General features: G+C 45.6%; 1 protein-coding gene across 1 annotated transcript in view; it reads left to right on the top strand.

Annotated features, from left to right (window-relative positions):
* LOC142586670 (S-adenosylmethionine synthase-like) overlaps positions 1–3,446 on the top strand; it is a 38,676-nt gene extending 35,230 nt beyond the window's left edge. Inside the window, exon 9 of the mRNA XM_075697673.1 lies at positions 2,591–3,446. Coding sequence (XP_075553788.1) covers positions 2,591–2,693 — 103 coding nt within the window. The 3' untranslated portion in view covers positions 2,694–3,446. The remainder of the gene's footprint in view (positions 1–2,590) is intronic.
* Positions 3,447–21,634: the final 18,188 nt, after the last annotated feature.

The raw sequence follows: 21,634 nt of genomic DNA, 5'->3' as shown, positions 1-21,634 counted from the left end.
TCCAGTAACATGTTGTTCCCTTGTTTCAGTACTATCATTGTCATGTTGCACCAGGTAATTCAAAACAGTTGTTTATCATTTATAAGCTACTCAGATGCCTAAATAGGACAGGTCTCTTGCTCCATCGCGGCCCGCATCTGCACAGACAGAGAAAGTGGAGCTGGCTGATGATTCTGAGCAGCAATTCCCAACAGCAGACACCAAGGTCGCCCAAGACTGTGTCTCTATTTATTACACTAATTAAGAAATGTTGGAGGCATGAGAGGTGCACACATAAATGTGCAGGCTTCGCTTGATTTGGCCCGTTTGATTGGCTTAGCTGGCAACTACTGGATTGACTAGCTTATGGACTAGGCAAGAAGAGTAGTGTCCTTTCACTAGTTTCATTTTTGGGTAGGTTCTGGAAATGCAAAAACCAAAAACCACTCCTGCTCACAGTGGTGCCAGAGTTTTCATGCCGCTGTTCAGGCAAAGTCCGAAATATTGAGCAGCGTGCTGTAGCGTCACTGAAATTTAGGTCATCATTGTATGCGACTTATATTTCTTTATTCTTTACTCAGACATTTCCCCGCTTTGCCGGAAGGCGCTACAGCAGGGGGGGTTACAAGCTTGAAAAAAATACATCTTCATTCACACTGCACACTTGCTCAGACATCAGTCGATTCCACTTAGCGATAGTTTTTACAAAAAAAGAATTTGCATACAATACATGGAGGTTAACAGTGATGCCGCAATGATAAAGAATCTACTTCTGGCTTATTGTGCCTGCTAGTGGATGCCAGGCATTCTTGAAAAATTACTGCACGAGGAGATTTGACTTAGTGCCACCTCCCCAAACACATTTTATAAAAGGTATAAAGTATGTCCTGTAGGGCATCACTTCTCAAATAATTTTCCAATGTTTCAGCATGTGCCTAGGTGTCCACAGATTTATCTTCAATGAAATGTTGCCCTTACTATGCCTTCTCATCCATCCTCTGCTTTTTGTTGGGCTTGGCTGCACTGATGGGGAGCAATGCCCTCAGTCCAACCAACTCTACAAGTATTGCATATTGTGGTCTTGATGGCCAAGCACCTTTTGGTAGTCTCCTACTGCTTGACTCGGCATGCTGTGGCTGGACATCTAAGACTTGGCAGCCCAGGCTGTTCATGGGGATTGGCCAGTCTTGTCTGATATCCAACTACAATGCTTGAATGCACGTACAGTTGACTGCCATTAATTCAATCCTGACGAGTATGACAAGATTGGTTTAATTGTTCAGCAGGTCTTAAACAAAAGGTAGAAAAGAAGACGCCAGAACACTGGCAATTCATTCAGTAGCATTTGCCAGATTCTAACACTTTTCCAAACCAACCACACGCACACACCCACTGTATGTTTTCAAAGTAGAGAACTAAACTCTATAGAAACGACACCAGAGCTCCCCAAAAATGTAGAACTCTAGCGCCCACTCGATTTTTTAGCAAGGGGAAAGCATGCATAATAGTACTGTAATCATTCATTGTGAGCTGTCGTTTTCATTTGATTTTGTTATGGCTGGCCAAAAAAAATATTTCGGCTAGGGATAACAGGTTCGTGTTCACTGTCCCTTAAGATCTGCCAAGTTGGACGCTCCCTGTAAAGGGAGTTGCTATTAGCATGTGCATGCTGACCGGTCAAGTTCGAATTATTTGCTGGAGGCCAATTTTAGGATAAAAATAATGAATGCCTGTGCCAACAGAAACGTATGGTCTTTGGCCCCGGCACCTTCGGTCGGAATCAAATTACAACCGGAGTCTAATCAATGGAAGTCTACCGTATACAGCGGCCTCCCTATCAAATCTTTTGCACAACACATGCCTACCAAATTTTGTTGATCCAATGAACTGAACCTCAGCATGGAACTGACTCCACCAATGCATCGCCTAACACTCAAGTATTGGAACCCATCATTCCAGTGCTCAAGCTACCGGTGTTGCCTTCCAAAGTGTTTGTTTTTCAGCTTCGGGCCATTGATTACTGACATTAGATACCATCGAGGATTGCAAAGTACTACATTTTTGGTGTGCTGTCTGCCTTGTGGCAGCTCGTGCAAACTCCTAGATACGGAGCTGATACACCACACAACTGAATTTGAACAGTGTTGGTTGCAATAGTTTACTGAGGAACTTGGTCACCACATGCCACCAGGGCAACCTTCGAGATATTTTCCTCTCTGTAGGACCTAACAGGCAGATTACCAATGTGGAAGATAACTGCAAAGCTGGCAGCCTATGCTGTGTTTGTTAACATAATGTGCACTGGAATCTTATTTGGCAAAGTATCATTGAACATAGGTGTTTCTGAGGATGTTTTGCTTTTGTCATAGTTGCTGATTAATCATATCTAGAGATTCAGCTGATAGCATTTGTTTCATAGACTACTCCAATGAAGTACAACAGCTTGGTGTGCATTTAAACTGCTAGCACCGCATGTAAATATTCTGCTCCAGTATTCCTGATAGCATTGTCTAGCTACTAGGCCTGGTATAGTTGCCATAATGTTTGTCCCTTTGTATTTCCTCAATAAAGTTGTATTGCAGGTGAATTTAATTGTGGCTTTATCTTGCAGGGACCTGCAGTTGAAGAACCCCATCTACCAGAGCACCAGTGCATATGGACATTTTGGTCGCAAAGAATTCCCATGGGAGATTCCCAAGAAACTGGTTCTTTAACACACGCCATGCCCAGCAAAGTTCTGTGTATACTGTCAGGTGGGCACTGTTGTGTGCCATGTGTCTAGGTTTTGCATTCATTTCACCTTGCTAAATGAAAGGAGGTAATTGCCCTGGATAATTCCCCTGCCATTTCTTTCTTCGCCCACATGTGTTAATAGCTGGCAGATAAGTGTGCAAGTGTGTGTGCGACTATACAAGAACCATCGACGTATCTGTGTTCCAGAAGGCTTAGGGTTGCGATTTCTACCATTTCCTAGAGCCTGTTGTGAAACAGAAACAAATTGGATGAAGCATGTTGTTAATCTGTTTTATGCTTTTCAATTTCTTTATAATGTTTCTGCAATATCCTATAAAGATCTGTAATATAGCTGTCAACTTGTAGACTCTGTTTTGGAGTAGACTCTGTTTTGAAGAGGTCTTTTGTTTTTAGATAATTTTGTATTGTCTGCTTTATATTGTTACACACTAGCTTTTGTCTTTTGTACAATTTTTGTAGCTGCATTTTCCACAGCGATATATGGTGTACATTGTAGTGCTGTTGTCTGCCAGGCACTATTAATGCTTTATGAGAGATCGGTGACACGGGCATTTTATTACAGCACTGAAAAAAAGAAAGTATACACCTGCATTTATTTCTGATATAACGTGGCAGAGTCCTTTTATTCGTCATTTCATTGTTCATTTGGCAGAGATTTTCGTACTGTCGCATGATGAATTCTGCTGCTAAATAAAGGTCATTTTGGCCTCATCTCTGCAGTGTCAGTCTTTGTAAATGCTTGCTGGTAACGAATCCAGGTAAGTACAGTCGTGAGCAAGTTGCTAGCCATAGAGTATGTGCTGTATTGTCTGTTGGGCATTTAATCAACACATTAAATGCCTATTGCTTAGTAATGTGCACACATGTCGAATATGAAGAGGGTTGGAAAAGCACCTGCCACCGATAAATCTTGCCATCTTAACAGACCATATCTGCACATTATTCTAATAGGGACCCAACAGTGTGCCAAACTTCAGCTGATCTAAATGCGCCCAGGCGTCCAATGCATGATTGCTGTTGCAAACCAGTGTGCGACAACTGCCCAAAACCGTTCATTTGATTTAATCTTGTTGCTGCCTAACTGAGGCAGTCTGGAACAGAGGTACTCTCTCAAAATTGTTCTTTACCATTGTGCACATTCTACTCTGCTGTCCTAAGTGATGCATAATAAACTTCTTTGCTAGAAAAAGCTAGGTGTCATGAAATGGAGCTGTATTATCCATACAGCTGAAGCAATGTTCCTGGGTGAAAGATGGTGATGGTTATGCTGGTATGTCTTGGCAAAGTTCTGCATGCAATTCCAATGAGGGCAACCTATCCTGTGGTGTTGCACTACTGCTAGCCACCACGCAGCACGCAGGGCAAACCAATAGAAGAGTCAAACTTTTGGATGTGACCTTCAGCATCGAGCATGCTATGCAGCATGGCACAAGCAAAATGGGTGTGCACCTTCAGCGCAGAGCCTGCTTAATTAGCACTTGGTTGTCAATGAAAGTGCATGCATAGACTAGAACACAGCACTTGTGCCTATGTATGCACTAATGCTTGCCACATGTAAACGAGACTCCATAATCTGGAGAACCGTTGTGTAATGAGAAAGTGAACCATTGAATCTGAGAGATCCTTTTCACTTGCTGTTCTCACTAGGTATGAGCTGGCACTCCCCGTGTGCCGAGCAATTTTCCTCAACCCACTGTGTTGCTTTCCTGGCATGGTAACTGCATTATGATGGGGTTGGAATGGGCAAATGCTCCTGTTATTAGATTTAGGCGCACATTAATGACCAAACGGTTGAAATGAATCTAGTGGCCCACATTATAACCTTTCTCGTAGCATGTGTGTAGCTTTGCGATGTTAAAGCCCATGATTCGATTGGTTTTCCTGTGCCTAACCAAAGTGCACTGTGCATTCATTTGTGTGGTAACGGTGCCACTCCTACACAACCACTGTTAAGACTTTTTTTTTTTTTTCCATTCGGTAAACCCTTTAAATTGTGAGCTTCTTGTGTATGCCATTAAAATGTGCTTCTTCAAATACCGTGTGTGCGAGGTATTTGAGGGTATATTTAAGAGTTGATAAATCGCAACTAAATTCGTCTTTGATAACGGCTGCATGCTCTAGTCGGACAGTGCATGTTCATTTTGGGCAGTGGTTCCACGGTGGCAGCTTTTACACTTTGTTAGCATTGTGTGGCTGTTTGTTAGTCTCGCTATCGGTGATGCTGCATTGCAAGCTTGTAGTGGAAAATGTCTGATACAACTCGAGGCAGGTGCACATGGGCGCGCACTAGACATGTCATGAGCCGTACGGCTGGTGACCCCACCGACGGAGAATATGGTTCCCCGCGCTTCGAACTGAGTGAGACTCTTGAGCGGGACTATTTCTTACGTTGCGGAAGCAACTAGCTGGCATAGTTTGGTCATCTGGGCAGGACTTCTGCCTTCTTAGGTTGACCTTTTCATCGGGCGAAGAGGCAAAGGCGGGCGGCGAGCCTTTCCTCCTCTCTGGCTTGTACGATGCGGGGCGGCGCTGCTTGAAGGTATTGCTGTCGCGTGCTGCGGGACGATTTCGAGATGTTTTAGATCTTTACGCATGTCCATTCATATAAGGTCGTCAGGGAAGCCTTTCGGTGCATCGGTAACTACAGTACGCGGAAATATATCTTGGGGGCGCAAACGTGTGACTCGCATTATCAGCCGTAAGGTGTGTATGTGTTGTGAACTATTTTGCGTATATCGGTTTTATTTCAACGAAGAGAACCGGTGTCTGTATTACCAGGATGAAATGTTAAATCTGGTCACTATCTGATTGCTAGGCGTAGGGACTAAAACATAGCGCATGCTGGTGTACGGCCAACCTAAGGCAACCACGAAACATCTAAGCGGCAGGCGCTATTAAATAATTGATACACCGGCATCATTTTCACGCATTTCAAGTCTAGTAGGCTTGAAATCACTATACGTCTTCGCTAGCCTTCCTGCATGAGGCCCATGGCGCTGCTCAGCACAGCGATCACTGCGGTTGGTGAACCAGCAATAGAAGCTATGTGCGTCGGCATTGCCTTTTTGCCCTCTAAAGCCATAATATATAAGAGGGATCGCATAATAAGAAACCGATGGCTATTTTTGAGGACAAATATTTCCTGATACGTGTGAGTGCGCCGTAGAGAACGGAACGAACACAACCGAAAAAAAAAAAAAAATCGGTTATCATCGATCCTCCTCGAAAAAGAAAGAAAAACGTGCTAACGCCACAGTACAGCCCAACGTTGGTACAGCCCGTATAGTTACGCCGCACAACGATTAAAGGGACCCTGAAACGATTTTGACGATTTTCTACAAACGTACTGAGTCGTTAGAGTAGATGCGTCTGATCATTAATTGACACATCTAAGTGCTCTGCGTAAAGTGTGTAACTTATTATAAGGTTTTTAAATTGCACATCGCTGCCGATCGCAGCACAATGCTCGGCGGAATTTTAAGCCGCCACTACCCATATGACAAATATTACAGTGCCTAGAATATACTGGCTAGTGTGCCGTCCGCGGCCTCCTGGGTGGCACCAAATGCAATGAATGTCGGCGGCCGCCGCTAGGGGCGCTGCAGTGCAGGTGGGTGCCGCGGCACCACCCGGTCTTCGTAGCCCGCCGTGTTTCCACAGCATCGGCAAGCGGGCTGCTGCGCTTTTTGTTTTTATTAAGCTGTAGCAGCAGCACAGTTCAAATGTGGGCAGCTGATTTATAAATCAGGGTTTGTTTTGATTACAACAGGCTTCTCTAGCGCTTGTCGCTTGCACGAAAAGCGTGTGCTAGCTCAGCTGGGCTTCGAGCGGGGAACTCGATGTGTTTCTATGCTGGCGAAGAGAAAACGTAATTTTTAAGGCAAATGCCTTGATCTCCATGTTCCAAGGCCGTGTTGCGAGGTACAGAACATATCACACGATCCAAGGAAGGCCAGAAACAAACCAAAGCATGTCCAGCCGTGTATAAGAGATGCTAATCATTAGCAAATTTCATTATTGATTATAGTGATTGGATTAAGGAGGATTAGGCTGAATTAGAGGGATTAAGGTGTATTAATTAAGGAGGATTAGGGTGGATTAAGGAGGACTAGAGTGAATTAGAGTAGGCTTTACAAGGCGTTCGCCTTCGTACGTGTCTCTTCGGCGATAGCTAAGGACACTTGTTTTTTTATTCTAGCGATGATTGCAACTGTATAGAGATTTATACAGTACCAGTGGCACCCACGACGATAATGGAAGAGAAAATAGTCTAGAGGAATTCGAAATCCCGAAGGTAACGCCGGAAGAAGTAAAGAAAGCCTTAGGAGATATGCAAAGGGGGAAGGCAGCTGGGGAGGATCAGGTAACAGCAGATTTGTTGAAGGATGGTGGACAGATTGTTCTAGAGAAACTGGCCACCCTGTATACGCAATGCCTCATGACCTCGAGCGTACCGGAATCTTGGAAGAACGCTAACATAATCATAATCCATAAGAAAGGGGACGCCAAAGACTTGAAAAATTATAGACCGATCAGCTTACTGTCCGTTGCCTACAAAGTATTTACTAAGGTAATTGCAAATAGAATCAGGAACACCTTAGACTTCTGTCAACCAAAGGACCAGGCAGGATTCCGTAAAGGCTACTCAACAATAGACCATATTCACACTATCAATCAAGTGATAGAGAAATGTGCAGAATATAACCAACCCTTATATATAGCTTTCATTGATTACGAGAAAGCGTTTGATTCAGTCGAAACCTCAGCAGTCATGGAGGCATTACGGAATCAGGGTGCAGATGAGCCATATGTAAAAATACTGGAAGATATCTATAGCGGCTCCACAGCCACCGTAGTCCTCCATAAAGCAAGCAACAAAATCCCAATAAAGAAAGGCGTCAGGCAGGGAGATACGATATCTCCAATGCTATTCACAGCGTGTTTACAGGAGGTATTCAGAGACCTGGATTGGGAAGAATTGGGGATAAAAGTTAATGGGGAATACCTTAGTAACTTGCGATTCGCTGATGATATTGCCTTGCTTAGTAACTCAGGGAACCAATTGCAATGCATGCTCACTGACCTGGAGAGGCAAAGCAGAAGAGTGGGTCTAAAAATTAATATGCAGAAAACTAAAGTAATGCTTAACAGTCTCGGGAGAGAACAGCAATTTACAATAGGCAGCGAGGCACTGGAAGTCGTAAGGGAATACATCTACTTAGGGCAGGTAGTGACGGCGGATCCGGATCATGAGACGGAAATAATCAGAAGAATAAGAATGGGCTGGAGTGCGTTTGGCAGGCAGTCCCAAATCATGAACAGCAGGTTGCCGTTATCCCTCAAGAGAAAAGTATATAATAGCTGTGTCTTACCAGTACTCACCTACGGGGCAGAAACCTGGAGGCTTACAAAAAGGGTTCTACTCAAATTGAGGACGACACAACGAGCTATGGAAAGAAGAATGATAGGTGTAACGTTAAGGGATAAGAAAAGAGCAGATTGGGTGAGGGAACAAACGCGAGTTAATGACATCTTAGTTGAAATCAAGAAAAAGAAATGGGCATGGGCAGGACATGTAATGAGGAGGGAAGATAACCGATGGTGATTAAGGGTTACGGACTGGATCCCAAGGGAAGGGAAGCGTAGCAGGGGGCGGCAGAAAGTTAGGTGGGCGGATGAGATTAAGAAGTTTGCAGGGACGGCATGGCCACAATTAGTACATGACCGGGGTTGTTGGAGAAGTATGGGAGAGGCCTTTGCCCTGCAGTGGGCGTAACCAGGCTGATGATGATGATGATTGCAACGTAATTTTTTAAGGGTGAGTTTTAGGTTACATTTTTCATTCTAATAATGTAAAGGAATATTAATGCATAACCATTCAAAACCGCTGTAACCGATCATCTTTTGAAATGACTTTAATTTCTCTGTTCTTTCTTTTTATTTTATTTGCTGCTATTTCTGCCTGTTATCTTATTGTTGTCCTCATAGGTTTGAATGTTTTTTATTGTTTGTAAACCATGTACCCATCTCCTTATAATTCCCATTGGGCCCCGAGGATAGGATAATAAGCAAAAAAAAAAAATTGCCTGTAAAATGGACTGCACGTGGTGTTCCGTGTACTATACATATTTTTATACTTGGTAAATACGTGCAGATTTCTTTTTATGTCTGATATACGTGAACAAAAATAGGAAACATATCTTTCATTAAAGTGTAACAAAGATTTTATTTATGCGTAACAACAGTCAAACGCAGGCATATAAGACAGCCCTAATGAGATAATGCACACATACATGAAGAAAATAGATCGCGCAGTGACGCAGTTTAAGGAGCTTCTGCCGTTGCCTTTGCGCTTCCCTCTCTTTGTTGATGCCTTTTACAAAAAAACCGATACCTCAAGAAAATAAAGAAGTTTGCAAGCGCTGTCAAAGCTGGCTTTTCATGCTCTGGGCACCCTACTTGGGGAAAGGCCAGCTGTCTGCAGCTGACCTGAAAAATCAGCTACACTCGCTACATGTAACTTGTTTCTGCTGAAGAACACAGTAAAAGCATCTTCCACGGCCTTCACAGCGGTTGACAACGTCTGGCTAATATAGACAAGCAAGGCCTCCATTGTCAAAATGGGAAGTGCAATAATGAAGCAGCGTCGTTACTAGCTTCAGCTTTACTTACGCAAAGGAAGCCTGCACAATTTGGTCAAGAATTTTGGGCAGTGATCTTTCGTGCAACATGACCTGCAGTATAGTAGATCAAAGCACTACTGCTCGTTTTTTCTTGTTTTTTTTTTCCCCTGGTACTCAGGAAAAGTAAGCTGAATGCTTAGCATTCTCAGGGAATATCGTGGGTATAGCTTAGGGTTTCAGGCGTGGTCACGATGGAAGAATACTTCCACCGTGGGCGTGTTTTATCGCGGGGAATCTGGTGGACAACGTCATTCACGGTGATAGAGAACGCGCGCTCGACTAAGCTGTTTTCGAAATGTTTTTCACAAACCGCAGCAGTTGGTGCCGGCCTTCTGTCCGTTCTCCTAATCATTCTTGCCCATTCTGCTGCCGTTTCGTATCAGATGGTAGAGTGAACAAGGATACACGCCCTTTGTTCGAGCGGTAACCGCTTCTACACAACGGCACAAAGCAGGTCCTCTCCTTGCACTGTTTCTATAGCTTCGGCATTTTTTCACCGCTGCCGCATAGTTCTCGCAATGACAGGCACACGAACATAACAGCCACGCACTCACTCTTTGACAACACCAAGAACAAGCACGCAACGCTGCTATAACACTGAAAACGCAAACACAGAAACCGACACAATAGCTGCGAAACTGATATGCGAAGCAGACGACACGCGCAGTCTGCACCCACCCGTGTGGCAGCGACCTCTGCCGGCTATAGTGGGCATTCATTGCAGGCGGCGCCACGCTCGTCCATTCAAAAGAGCTGGTGCACGGCACACTAGCCAGTATATTCTAGGCACTATACAAATATCACCCATGTGACGTAAGTGGGGTGAGCTACCAGGGCGCGTGGTCTATAATTTTTGCAACTTTATGGTAAACAAATGATCTTCGTAATAGTTGGAATGTTAGTTCATTTGTTTCTGTATAAAGAAAGTAACTTAAAGAGAATGTACAAGAACAATTTTTCAGTACACTTAAGCACTTCCGGCACACAGCAAGTGTCGTCTGCTTGTGTTAAAACGTACTCCATTTTGACGAGAGCTCCGCGGTCGGAGTCGGTCTCATTATTTTCGCGAGCACTATGATTCGACTTTGTTGCCTTGCAGACTGCAAACGTAGCAACTGGCAATGTCAAGCTGCGACATCGTGTCCCTCTGCAAGGCAGCATACGAGCGAACTGGCTGCTGCGCATCGGACTGACGCTATCCGATGGGCGCCAGGATTTGCGCGTTTGTACTGGTCACTTTACACCGGAAGATTACTAACGCAATGGCGTTTCGCGAGTCCGGTATTAGGGCAAACGCAAGTGCAAGGGGACAGGGTCTGGCCGCTTGACCATGCTTGACTGTGCCGTAACGGGATGAGCCATGAGATAGCAGAGGCGCAAATCTGAATGGTCTGCACGGTGCAGCCACCTGGTGGCACAGAGCTCAACCATACACAGTAGCAGTAACGAAGTGTATTTTTCTTTGCTGCTGGTGTGTATTTTTCGCACGAGTGTAATCATCAACACGTTGTTTTTATAATTGTTTAACATGTTTCACTCTTGGTTAGAGCAATATTAGCGCTTTGTTTGGCTGGTTAAGCGCTGCGCCAACAAGTGGCTGGACCGTGCAGACCGATCTCGCTCACGTACGTCCGCGCTGAAGTTCCTTCATCAGCTTTAGTTTCTGCATCCAGTCATTTGCCGAAATGGCCAGCTTGCCTGTGGCTACCGGAATACCAGATATGTTCGGCGCTAGGACAGAATGCTCGCAACGCACGCTGCTTCGATAGCTCTCGCTTGGGGTCGACGGCCAAGCGGCTAGCGGAGAGGTCTCGCGCGGGCGGGGGCGGGCTCCAAAACAAGCGGAAGTGGACGATGTGACGTCGCATCGTGACGCATAACCAGTGAAGGCGGAGCTTACCCCCGATCGCTCGGCGAACGAGTTGAGGAGGAAAAGCATGGCTAGGGAGGAGGGTAACTTCTAATCGCTTGTAGCTCCATTAATACGTAACGCTTCACTTAAATTGTGGTGCGAATGTTCTACTTAAGTTGTACCCTACGCGTCTACAAAATTTGTCCGAACTGTTTCAGGGGCCCTTTAAGGAGAAGGGGATTTAAAGAAAAAAAAATAGGAGGGGGAGCAAAAGGCTAGGTGGCGCCAGCCGCCGTCCGTTACAAAGGGTGTAGCCGCCATCCATCCATCGAAGTCATCGCTCGCAAGAGGTGCGACAACTTTCTTTTCTCTCTCTATGGCGCGACTTGTAGTCGACGAGCGAACGCGACAGCCATCTCCATCGCGTCGCTTGTCGCTGTGGCGCGCAAGATCGCTTGCATGGGGTTTTTACTTAAAGGGCCCCTGAAACGGTTCGGACAAATTTTGTAGAGGCGTAGGGTACAACTTAAGTAGAACATTCGCACCACAATTTAAGTGAAGCGTTACGTATTAATGGAGCTACAAGCGATTAGAAGTTACCCTCCTCCCTAGCCATGCTTTTCCTCCTCAACTCGTTCGCCGAGCGATCGGGGGTAAGCTCCGCCTTCACTGGTTATGCGTCACGATGCGACGTCACATCGTCCACTTCCGCTTCTTTTGGAGCCCGCCCCCGCCCGCGCGAGACCTCTCCGCCAGCCGCTTGGCCGTCGACCCCAAGCGAGAGCTATCGAAGCAGCGTGCGTTGCGAGCATTCTGTCCTAGCGCCGAACGTGTCTGGTATTCCGGTAGCCACAGGCAAGCTGGCCATTTCGGCAAATGACTGGATGCAGAAACTAAAGCTGATGAAGGAACTTTAGCGCGGACGTATGTGAGCGAGATCGGTCTGCACGGTCCAGCCACTTGTTGGCGCCGCGCTTAACCAGCCAAACAAAGCGCTAATATTGCTCTAACCAAAAGTGAAACATTTTAAAGAATTACAAAAACAGCGTGTTGATGATGACACTCGTGCGAAAAATACACACCAGCAGCAAAGAAGAATACACTTCGTTACTGCTACTGTGTATGGTGGAGCTCTGTGCCACCAGGTAGCTGCACCGTGCAGACCATTCAGATTAGCGCTTCTGCTCATCTCATGGCTCATCCCGTTACGGCACAGTCAAGCGGCCAGACCCTGTCCCCTTGCGCTTGCGTTTGCCCTAATACCGGACTCGTGAAACGCCATTGCGTTAGTAATCTTCCGGTGTAAAGTGACCAGTACAAACGCGCAAATCCTGGCGCCCATCGGATAGCGTCAGTCCGATGCGCAGCAGCCAGTTCGCTCGTATGCTGCCTTGCAGAGGGACACGATGTCGCAGCTTGACATATTGCCAGTTGCTACCGTTTGCAGTCTGCAAGGCAACAAAGTCGAATCATAGTGCTCGCGAAAATAATGAGGCCGACTTTGACCGCGGAGCTCTCGTCAAAATGGAGTATGTTGTAACACAAGCAGACGACACTTGCTGTGTGCCGGAAGTGCTTAAGTGTACTGAAAAATTGTTCTTGTGCATTCTCTTTATGTTACTTTCTTTATACAGAAACAAATGAACTAACCTTCCGACTATTACGAAGATCATTTGTTTACCATAAAGTTGGAAAAATTATCGATCACGCGCCCTGGTAGCTCGCCCCACTGACGTCATATGGGTGATTTTTGTCATATGGGTAGGGGCGGCTTAAAATTCCGCCGAGCAGTGTGCTGCGATCGGCAGCGATGTGCAATTTAAAAACCTTATAATAAATTACACGCTTTACGCGGAGCACTTAGATGTGTCAATTAATGATCAGAAGCACCTAACGACTCAGTTTGTAGAAAATCGTCAAGATCGTTTCAGGGTCCCTTTACAGGGACACTAAAGTGAAAAACTATTTCTTCTGCATCAGTAAATTACCGTTCTACAGCACCAAAACACCACTCTTACAACGATAAAACGTTTGGTAAGCCAGAAAAAGCGCAAGAACGAAATACGGGTGGACGCCTACTTAAAGGGAAGCTGAAGAGTCTGTCGCATTCAATAAGACGCTCATATACGGATGCGGGAACCTTATAAACCATGAAGGTAAAATTTTGGGGGGGATTTTCCACTTAGGAGCGACGCAATCTTCGGTTAAAATTGCGCTGTAGCTCCGCCCCCCGTCGAGCGCCGCGCGCTGCTGCTGACGCTGACGATGCGAGCGGAGACCGGAAACCGCGGCTTATTGACGTCAACACTGGTGTTGCGCTCCTTCGCAGTCTCCGCGACCTTGCCTGACCGGGCTTATTTCTGCGTGCGTGCCGTCCTAATCTGCTTTGCTCGACCCTACATTCCTTTGTGTGTATATAGGAGTGGTAGTTGACGTGCGCGGCATCAAATGAACTTGTAGGCCGATCATGCCGGCGTTCTGTGCAGCCTACGCTTGCACGAACACCAGCGGCCGCGACGATGTTCCGATGTTCCATTAGTTCCTGCAAGACAAGAAGCTTTCAGCTAAGTAGGAGGCTGCTGTGAAGCGAAACAACTTCAAGCGCTCAAGAACAACAGTGCTGTGCTCTAAACACTTCCGTGACGGTTACTGCCGGAGTTTATCAATAATGCGTGATTTGGGTTCTCCTAAAAAAAAAAATAGTTAGCACGCTGAACGGAAGGTGCATGTTTATCGCCCACCCTTGACGCAGGTTTCATCGCCAAGCGCCTCAAATTTTCTATTCGCACGTGTGTTGGGAAACAGCCTGCATGCAGCTACCATAACGCAGTGCGAGCGAAAAGTTTGCATGTGTTAGAAAGCCTGCTCACGCCAAGACGCTGCGCTCCCCTTTCTCTCGCACACATAAGAAACCGACCATCTCACGTAGCCGACGGAATTCGCCCGTTACGAGTAGCGTGCGGATGGCGCGCTGACGAAGGTTCTATACTACACGTGCTACAACAGCCGGTAAACTTTTCCCGCGTTTAAACCGTCTGTGTAGATTGCCGACAGCTTTGGGGCAGCGCACAAATGCTGAAGATCGCATCACCGCTTACGTTCTACGAGGAGGCATGCAGGAACATAACACTACAGTTGCTTGCCCGGAAACGTACTCACTGGAACGCTGAATGCAGCTTAGCAAAAAACATACTCGCCAAAGAACATTTCCTACACAAGGACACGCTAACACTTCGCCTTCGTTCGCGTGGAAAGCAGTGCTTGCACCAGCATTTTTTTGCTTCTTGGAGAGGCCGGCTCTTCCCAATCGGCTCGTACTTGTAGTATGTACAAGTATGTACGTACGTGTAGTATGTACAAGTATAAACCCCTTACAAGTGATCTTGCACGCGACAGCGACAGCGCTACAAGTGAGGCGATGGCTGTCGCGTTCACTCGTCGTCTGCAAGCCGAACTCCACGCGAGCGACTGCCTTGAGCGACGACTTCCCGGTATGAGGGCAGCAATATACGCGCCGAAACTAGCGTGACGCATGCTTTATCAATTTAAGTTGATGTATTTTACTGAAGAAGGAGCACAAAATATTTCTGAAGGTCTTGCACTAAGTTCTTATTCTTGCACGTGTAAAATTCAAAAGTTTGCTCGTTCCGTGTGACAAATAGTAGTATTTGAGTTATGTACATCCAGTTTCGGCTTCGCACAATTGGCTAGTCGCTCATAGCATTTCCGGGCGACAAGCGACGAGTTCTAGATTTCTAGAAACGAGCGATCGAGCGACAACACCGAGCGATTTGTTCAAGCGACGGCCCGTTTTGTCGCTCGAAGCCGTCGCCCGTCACCGTCGCGCGCAAAATCGCTCTCGTAGAGTTTGGACTTAACGCCGAACTCCTCAGAGAAACGCAAGCTCTCGAAAATTTCTATGGCCGTCTCAGCAAAACCCCACCAAACTACTTTGCACCGTGATTCGTGTGTAGCGGCAGCAGTCGGTCCGGACGAACACCATTGTTGACGTCACGAGGCGCCCGACCAATGACAGCCGGAAACGAGGCGCGCGAGCTGGGCGTGTCTGCTGCTGCACTTTTCGTCGAAATAAAATATGTTTGCGCTTTCTTTCGCTCAATTTCGATGCAATATTCGAATTCAGAGGGTTGAAAACCACGGCGTACTGCTCGTCACTCATTTTTTCTGGAAAAGCTTTCAGCTTCCCTTGAAGTTCCCGCACCTGGGGGCTGTGACGTCTTGGATTTTGATGGCATCTTCTAGGGCCTACTAATTATATATAGCGGTACAGATGGACTACATTGTGCTCTAATGGAATCAAATATTAAACATGGCAAGTTTCGGGAACTTTTATTCAGCCAACGCGGCCCGAATGCGAAAACATACTTTAGAATCCCTGATGTCACGCTGACGTACCAGCGCTGGGGTTTCGGCGCGAAATTCAAATACTGATACTTGGACCTTCATTTTCTCATCTAATAATCAAACTATCTTTTTTAAATGACTGCCTGCAGGGTTCTCAAACAATGCTTCATTAGTCTAAACTGATTTATTGTTTCGCTTTAGTGTCCCTTTAAACTAATTTTCACTCCCCTCCTCCCATCAAAATAAATATCTAACATAGTATAGAAAACATTAGCTCCCCGATTTATGGCATTATCTCTTCCTTGACTTCCTCCACCAATCCTCTAGCCTCCCCTTCGTTACTTCCACTCTTTTTTCGTCTATTTGCCCTCGTTCCCAGGGAAAACCTAATGCCCCTTCCACATCTGTCACTGTTCCCTAAGCATTCGGGCGAAGGTCTGTGCATCTCAGCACTATATGCTCTGTGGTCTCAGTTTCGGCTCCGCAAGCTGTGCATAAAAGGTCCACGTCTTCAAATCTAGCGCTGTATGTTTTCTTTCTTAAAACCCTCGTTCTAGCTTCGAATAATAGTGAGCTGCCCCGCGAGTTATCAAATAAGAGTTCTCTCTTTATCTCATGTTTTTGGGTCCTATATATAGCTAGCGCTGGCTTTCCGTGCATTCTTTCTTCCCACCCTTTTCTTTCCGTCCTGTTATTAGATTTAGCGTCGAGCGACGTCTTCCCAGTGTTGCCGATATGAGGGCAGCAATATAGGCGCCGAAACTAGCGTGACGCGTGCTTTATTAACTTAAGTTGACGTGTTTTACTGTAAAAAGCAGCATAAAATATTTCTGAAAATCTTGCAGTAGGTTTTTATCCTTGCACGTATAAAAATTCAATCGTTTGCTCGTTCCGTGCGATAATCGGAAGCACTTGAGTTATGTACATCCAGTTGCGGCTTTGCGCTATAGGCTAGTCGCTCATACCACTTCCGGGCGACGAGCGACGAATTATAGATTTGTAAAACCGAGCGATCGCGCGACAAGACCAAGCCAACCAAGCGATCTGTTCACGCGACGGCCCGATCCGTCGCTCGAAGCTGTCGCTCGTCGCTGTCGCGCACAAAATCGCGCTCATGAGGTTTACGCCTTATAGATATAAAAACATTGATGCCGCATGCTTGGAACATACGCTTTGTAGAACAAAGATATCTGTAACCCTGCGCCTACTACTGCTTAGCATGCTCGCACAGTTCGTAAACGGTCGCTTTGCTGGACAAGTATAGTTCACACTGTAAGGTACGCTGTTATTACTAACCAAAACTAGTTTATACATGGGTGGAAACCTCATCCATCGAACCATGTAGTCACGCAATGTAATCTGCAGCTAACAGTTTGAACGCTTGTCAAAGTATAACAGCACAGCTCAGGACTATCGTAGCCGAACGGTTCCCACGCTGTTACGATCGTCGCGTATGTTTTATTGCTCCTAAACCGCAGCTTAGAGCTAGAGGATAACACTGCAATTAGGTCACATTAGTGAATGGATCTCCGAGGCTGATTGTAGGCTCAAACATGCGCGCACACATCGCGCTGCGTGCTCCGTCCGCCACAACGCCAGCACAAAGTCCGGCCATACCGACTTAAAGCACTTCAGTACGTCTCATTGAACCGATTCCACGGGGAAGACGCCACGCCATACTTAATAGACCGCACGAGCGCGAAAACAAACGCCAGAAACTACCGCCGAGCGTATCCACCTGCCATGCAAAACGGAACGGTCGCCCAAGCCAGCATGCCGACTGCCCATAGATGGCGACACTGCGTAGCAATATGGTATATGGTCTCTGTATTTAGCCTTCCTGGACATAAGCGGTGCATACGACAACGTGAACAGGGAACTCCTGTGGAACATATTAAAATATGAAGGTATCGGTCATGAGGTAATTGATTTTCTACAAGAAATATATCGAGAAAATAATGTTGAAATAACATGGGAAGGAATAACAGGAAGGAGTACGACAACTGTCGAGGTACACAAAGGATTAAGGCAAGGTTGTCCTCTATCACCGCTGCTGTTCATGCTTTATATGACAAGTATGGAAAGATGGTTACAACGAACCAATCTAGGGTATAACCTGTCGTACAGATTAGGCGGAAAGGTTGTTGAGCAACGACTACCGGGTTTAATGTATGCGGACGATATTGTACTGTTAGCAGAGAGCCAGGAAGATTTGCAAACTCTGGTTGATTACTGTGGAGACGAAGGTGACAGTTTAGGTTTCAGTTTTAGTGCAGCTAAGTCCGGTGGGATGTTTTTCAACGATACAACTGATCAGGAGCTTACAATAGAAGGCCATGAAATACCCCGAGTGGCCGAATACAAATATCTCGGGGTATGGATAAACAAAGAGCAGATGTACACGGAAAAGCACGAACAGTCTCTCATAGCAAAAGGGCGAAGAGGTGCCGGGATAATGAAGCATAGGGCATTGTGGGGGTACAACAGGTATGAGGTACTGAGAGGTATTTGGAAGGGAGTAATGGTGTCGGGGCTTACTTTCGGGAATGTGGTCCTTTGTTTAAGGGCAGAGGTTCAGTCGAGACTAGAACTAAATCAGAGAGCTGTGGGATGATTAGCACTAGGTGCCCACGGGAAAACCGCAAACGAAGCAGTACAGGGGGATATGGGCTGGGCATCGTTCGAAGCACTGGAAGCTCAGAGTAAAATCCTATACGAAAAACGCCTCAGGAAATTGGACGATAACAGGTGGGCAGCTAAGGTATTTAAATTCCTATACAGAAAGACCGTCAACTCACGATGGCGGAAAAGAACTAGGAAGCTAGCCAGTAAGTATGCCAGACACGAGGACGAAGAAAGACAGAGCATTAAACAAAAAGTTAAAAACGCGGAAGGTAAAAATTGGATAAATTCAATGGAAAAGAAGCATAGTGTTGATTTATATCGAGACGGGAAACAGCAGATCAGGAAGGAAGCATTTTATGATAACTCAAGAGGCAGTGCCCTTCTCTTTGAAGCTAGGTCAGGATGTCTTAGAACGCGGAGCTATAAAAAGAAATTTAACGAAGAAGAAGACACATGTACTGTGTGTGGTAAATCTGTAGAAACAATAGAACACCTCATACTAAAATGTGATGGTATCAATCCCGATGTCGATGCGGCCACAGTCACGCTTCCTGAAACCATAGGGTTTAGAGATAATAATAGTCATGTAAATAAATATGCGGTGGAAATTAGCAAAAGGCGATAGGAGGATTGGTGGCTCAAAAGCAGAGAGGTGACATAAGGTTAACAGGGTAGGAAGACGTATTTAAAGAAAATCGAGAATTTTAATAACACACAGCACAGGTAAATAAAGATAAAAAGGAAAAAAAAGCTGAGCATGGTGGCAACTGCCATCACCCCGTTTCAAAGGGGACGCTCCTACCTTCCATCCATCCATCCATCCATCCATCCATCCATCCATCCATCCACGGTGGCGCCCATGACAAAACGATGTATAGGGTGCCAATTTGAGGATTACGTGGCAGCAGAAGTTCACAGCATCGCCATTGGGTTTACTCTGGTTCTATGAGAGCAAGTAAATCCATTACCTTGGAGGGCCGTCAGATGACGTGCGCTGAAATCTTGGTTGCGCAATGTGGCACGTTAAGCTGTTCCATAATGGCCATAATTTGCTTTTCAGGGTTCTTGCTTGTGGCTGCCTCCACCTGCTTCAGAAACTCGACTGTCTGAATGGCGTCTGACCACAGCCAGCCAGGGCCGGATTAAGAAAAATGGGAGCCCTGGGCTAATGCGCATGCAGGCCCCCTTTCCCTATACTGAGCCCCCCCCTACCCCCTGTCGCCTGCTACGCTATTGGAAATATGCATGTTTAATTTTAATTCCACGAAATTTAAAATAACGAAATGCAATCAACGGGTTTATTATTATTGTTATTATTATAAGGAAAAGAACAAAACTTGCTTGAAACGCCGGCTGTTGTAAACACCAGCACATATTGTCACTCTGTGATTAATCTGCATTCTGTTTTCAGCAAAAGCTAGGCTTTAAGGAAAAGTTTAGTGCACCCAAGACGAACAAGAACGTAGAAAAGACAACACAGCTCAGATGTCGATCCTTCTGAAACTAGGCTCTGTTTGCATCACTAAGTTTAATCCCGTGAGGAGACGCATGGTTGTATCCAATACATTCTTTATTAAAATTCAAGCATCAGACTGCAGTAATCGTTATACACGTTACTCTATAAATATGCAATAGATATATACAATACTTAAGACAATACAAACACTATAAAATGCACTAGAATACAGATGAAAATTACCAACTGTAATTGCAAAACATTATTTGAAAATATTTTCGTTAAAGGTAAGACAAGCAAGGACGACACCAAATAAACGTGGCACTATCAAAAACAACAAAAATACAGTTCTTTATAAGCATGCTAAATATCACAAGAACAACAAACAAGAGACGAACAACGAAGATTTGCATATCTTGGATTACGCTGCTCAGCGTTTCATCGGCAACGTGGAGGCTGGGAGGCGACACAACGAACTTATTGGAACTATTGATGTATAGCGCAAACAGTCCTCTTTTAAAATGGCATCTTTCACGCCTTCCCTTTGGTGAAATCAAATATAGTCTGTTCGAAGGATAGATGACGGAGGAGGTCACTTTCAATGGATATGATAGCAAGCGAGTTCACCTTGTCGTCAAGGGGGCTCGAACGAAGGCGAGTTTTTATCAGCGACGACTTGGAAAACGATCGTTCGGTCTCACAGTTTGCTACGGGTATGCTTAAGTACATTCGCAAAGCAATACAAAGGTTCGGAAACGCATCAATATAGCTTTCTTTCGTGCAGCAACTTCATTATTCTCAGGGGACTCGTGTCCTGGCACACAGAGTTGTGCAGAAAGTTCGCAAACTGCACGATTTCGGCGGAAAATTCTGGCTCCAAATCATTTTTGTAGGTTTTCACCAACTTCTCAGCCTGCTGTGCCAGAGAGGCCTCGCTCCCAACTTCTGTCAGCAATTTTAAGAATCCGAACCTTTCGCAGAGTTCAGTGTAGGCAGCCTTTCGCACTCGCAAACCGGAGCCTAGACTGTCAAGTACAACATTGTAGGTTTCTACGATAGACTTTTTCTACCTTGTAGCGCACTATCGGTTTTCCCGTCCGGGTGCTTACCCAAAACGATGCGTTTGCCCTCATCCTGATAACATTGGTTGGCACTTAGCGTGCGTGTTCTCTCTTCTAAGGTATCAAAGAGAGGTCGCAAAGAATTAACAAAGCCTTCTAGACAGCTCAGCAGGTCTACAGCAGTTGAAATGCCTAAGCCTAATTTCTGAAGTGCTACGCTCATTTTGTCAAAGCGCTCCAAGATTTCACTCCAGAAAATCGCCATGAATGCAGTCTCTAGTTTTGTCATTTTCTTTGAGAGTGTGCGCTTGGTTCCTAGTGTCACCGTTTCTTCCTCGTTCTTTGATATACTTCAAGGCAACACAAGACTGCATTGAAAATTTTCAGAATGGCCTTACATGATTCAGCGTGTCTTGACCACCTGGTCTTAGAGAGACTTTTCAAAACAAACTGCTGGCCAGTTCCGCCCATGCTGTCCAAAAGATACCTCCATCGCTTAGGTTAGGAAGCAAAGAACACACACAGCCTCTGAATTACAGTGAGAAATTTGACTGCCTCAAGGCAACTGTCAACGCTACACGCGCCAACTAAGTTCAGTGAATGACCAGCACACGGGACGTAGACTGCCAATTTGTTCGGGTGTTTGATTTGAGCTTGCACTCCTTTGTATTTTCCTGACATATTACTCGCATTATCATAAACCCCTACAATCATCAATTGAGATGCCATTGGTCGTCAAAAGGGACATCACGGTATCGAAAAGATACAAGCCGGTATGCGATTCAATTGTAACAAATCCAAGAAAGCGTTCGTACACTTTCCTATTTAAATAGTATAGTAAAACAACTGACAGCTGATC

The sequence above is a fragment of the Dermacentor variabilis genome, chromosome 1 (assembly GCF_050947875.1).
Source record: "Dermacentor variabilis isolate Ectoservices chromosome 1, ASM5094787v1, whole genome shotgun sequence".
In the NCBI taxonomy this organism is placed as follows: domain Eukaryota; kingdom Metazoa; phylum Arthropoda; class Arachnida; order Ixodida; family Ixodidae; genus Dermacentor; species Dermacentor variabilis.
The sequence above is the reverse complement of the archived record's forward strand: the minus strand, read 5'-3'. Positions and strand labels throughout refer to the sequence as shown.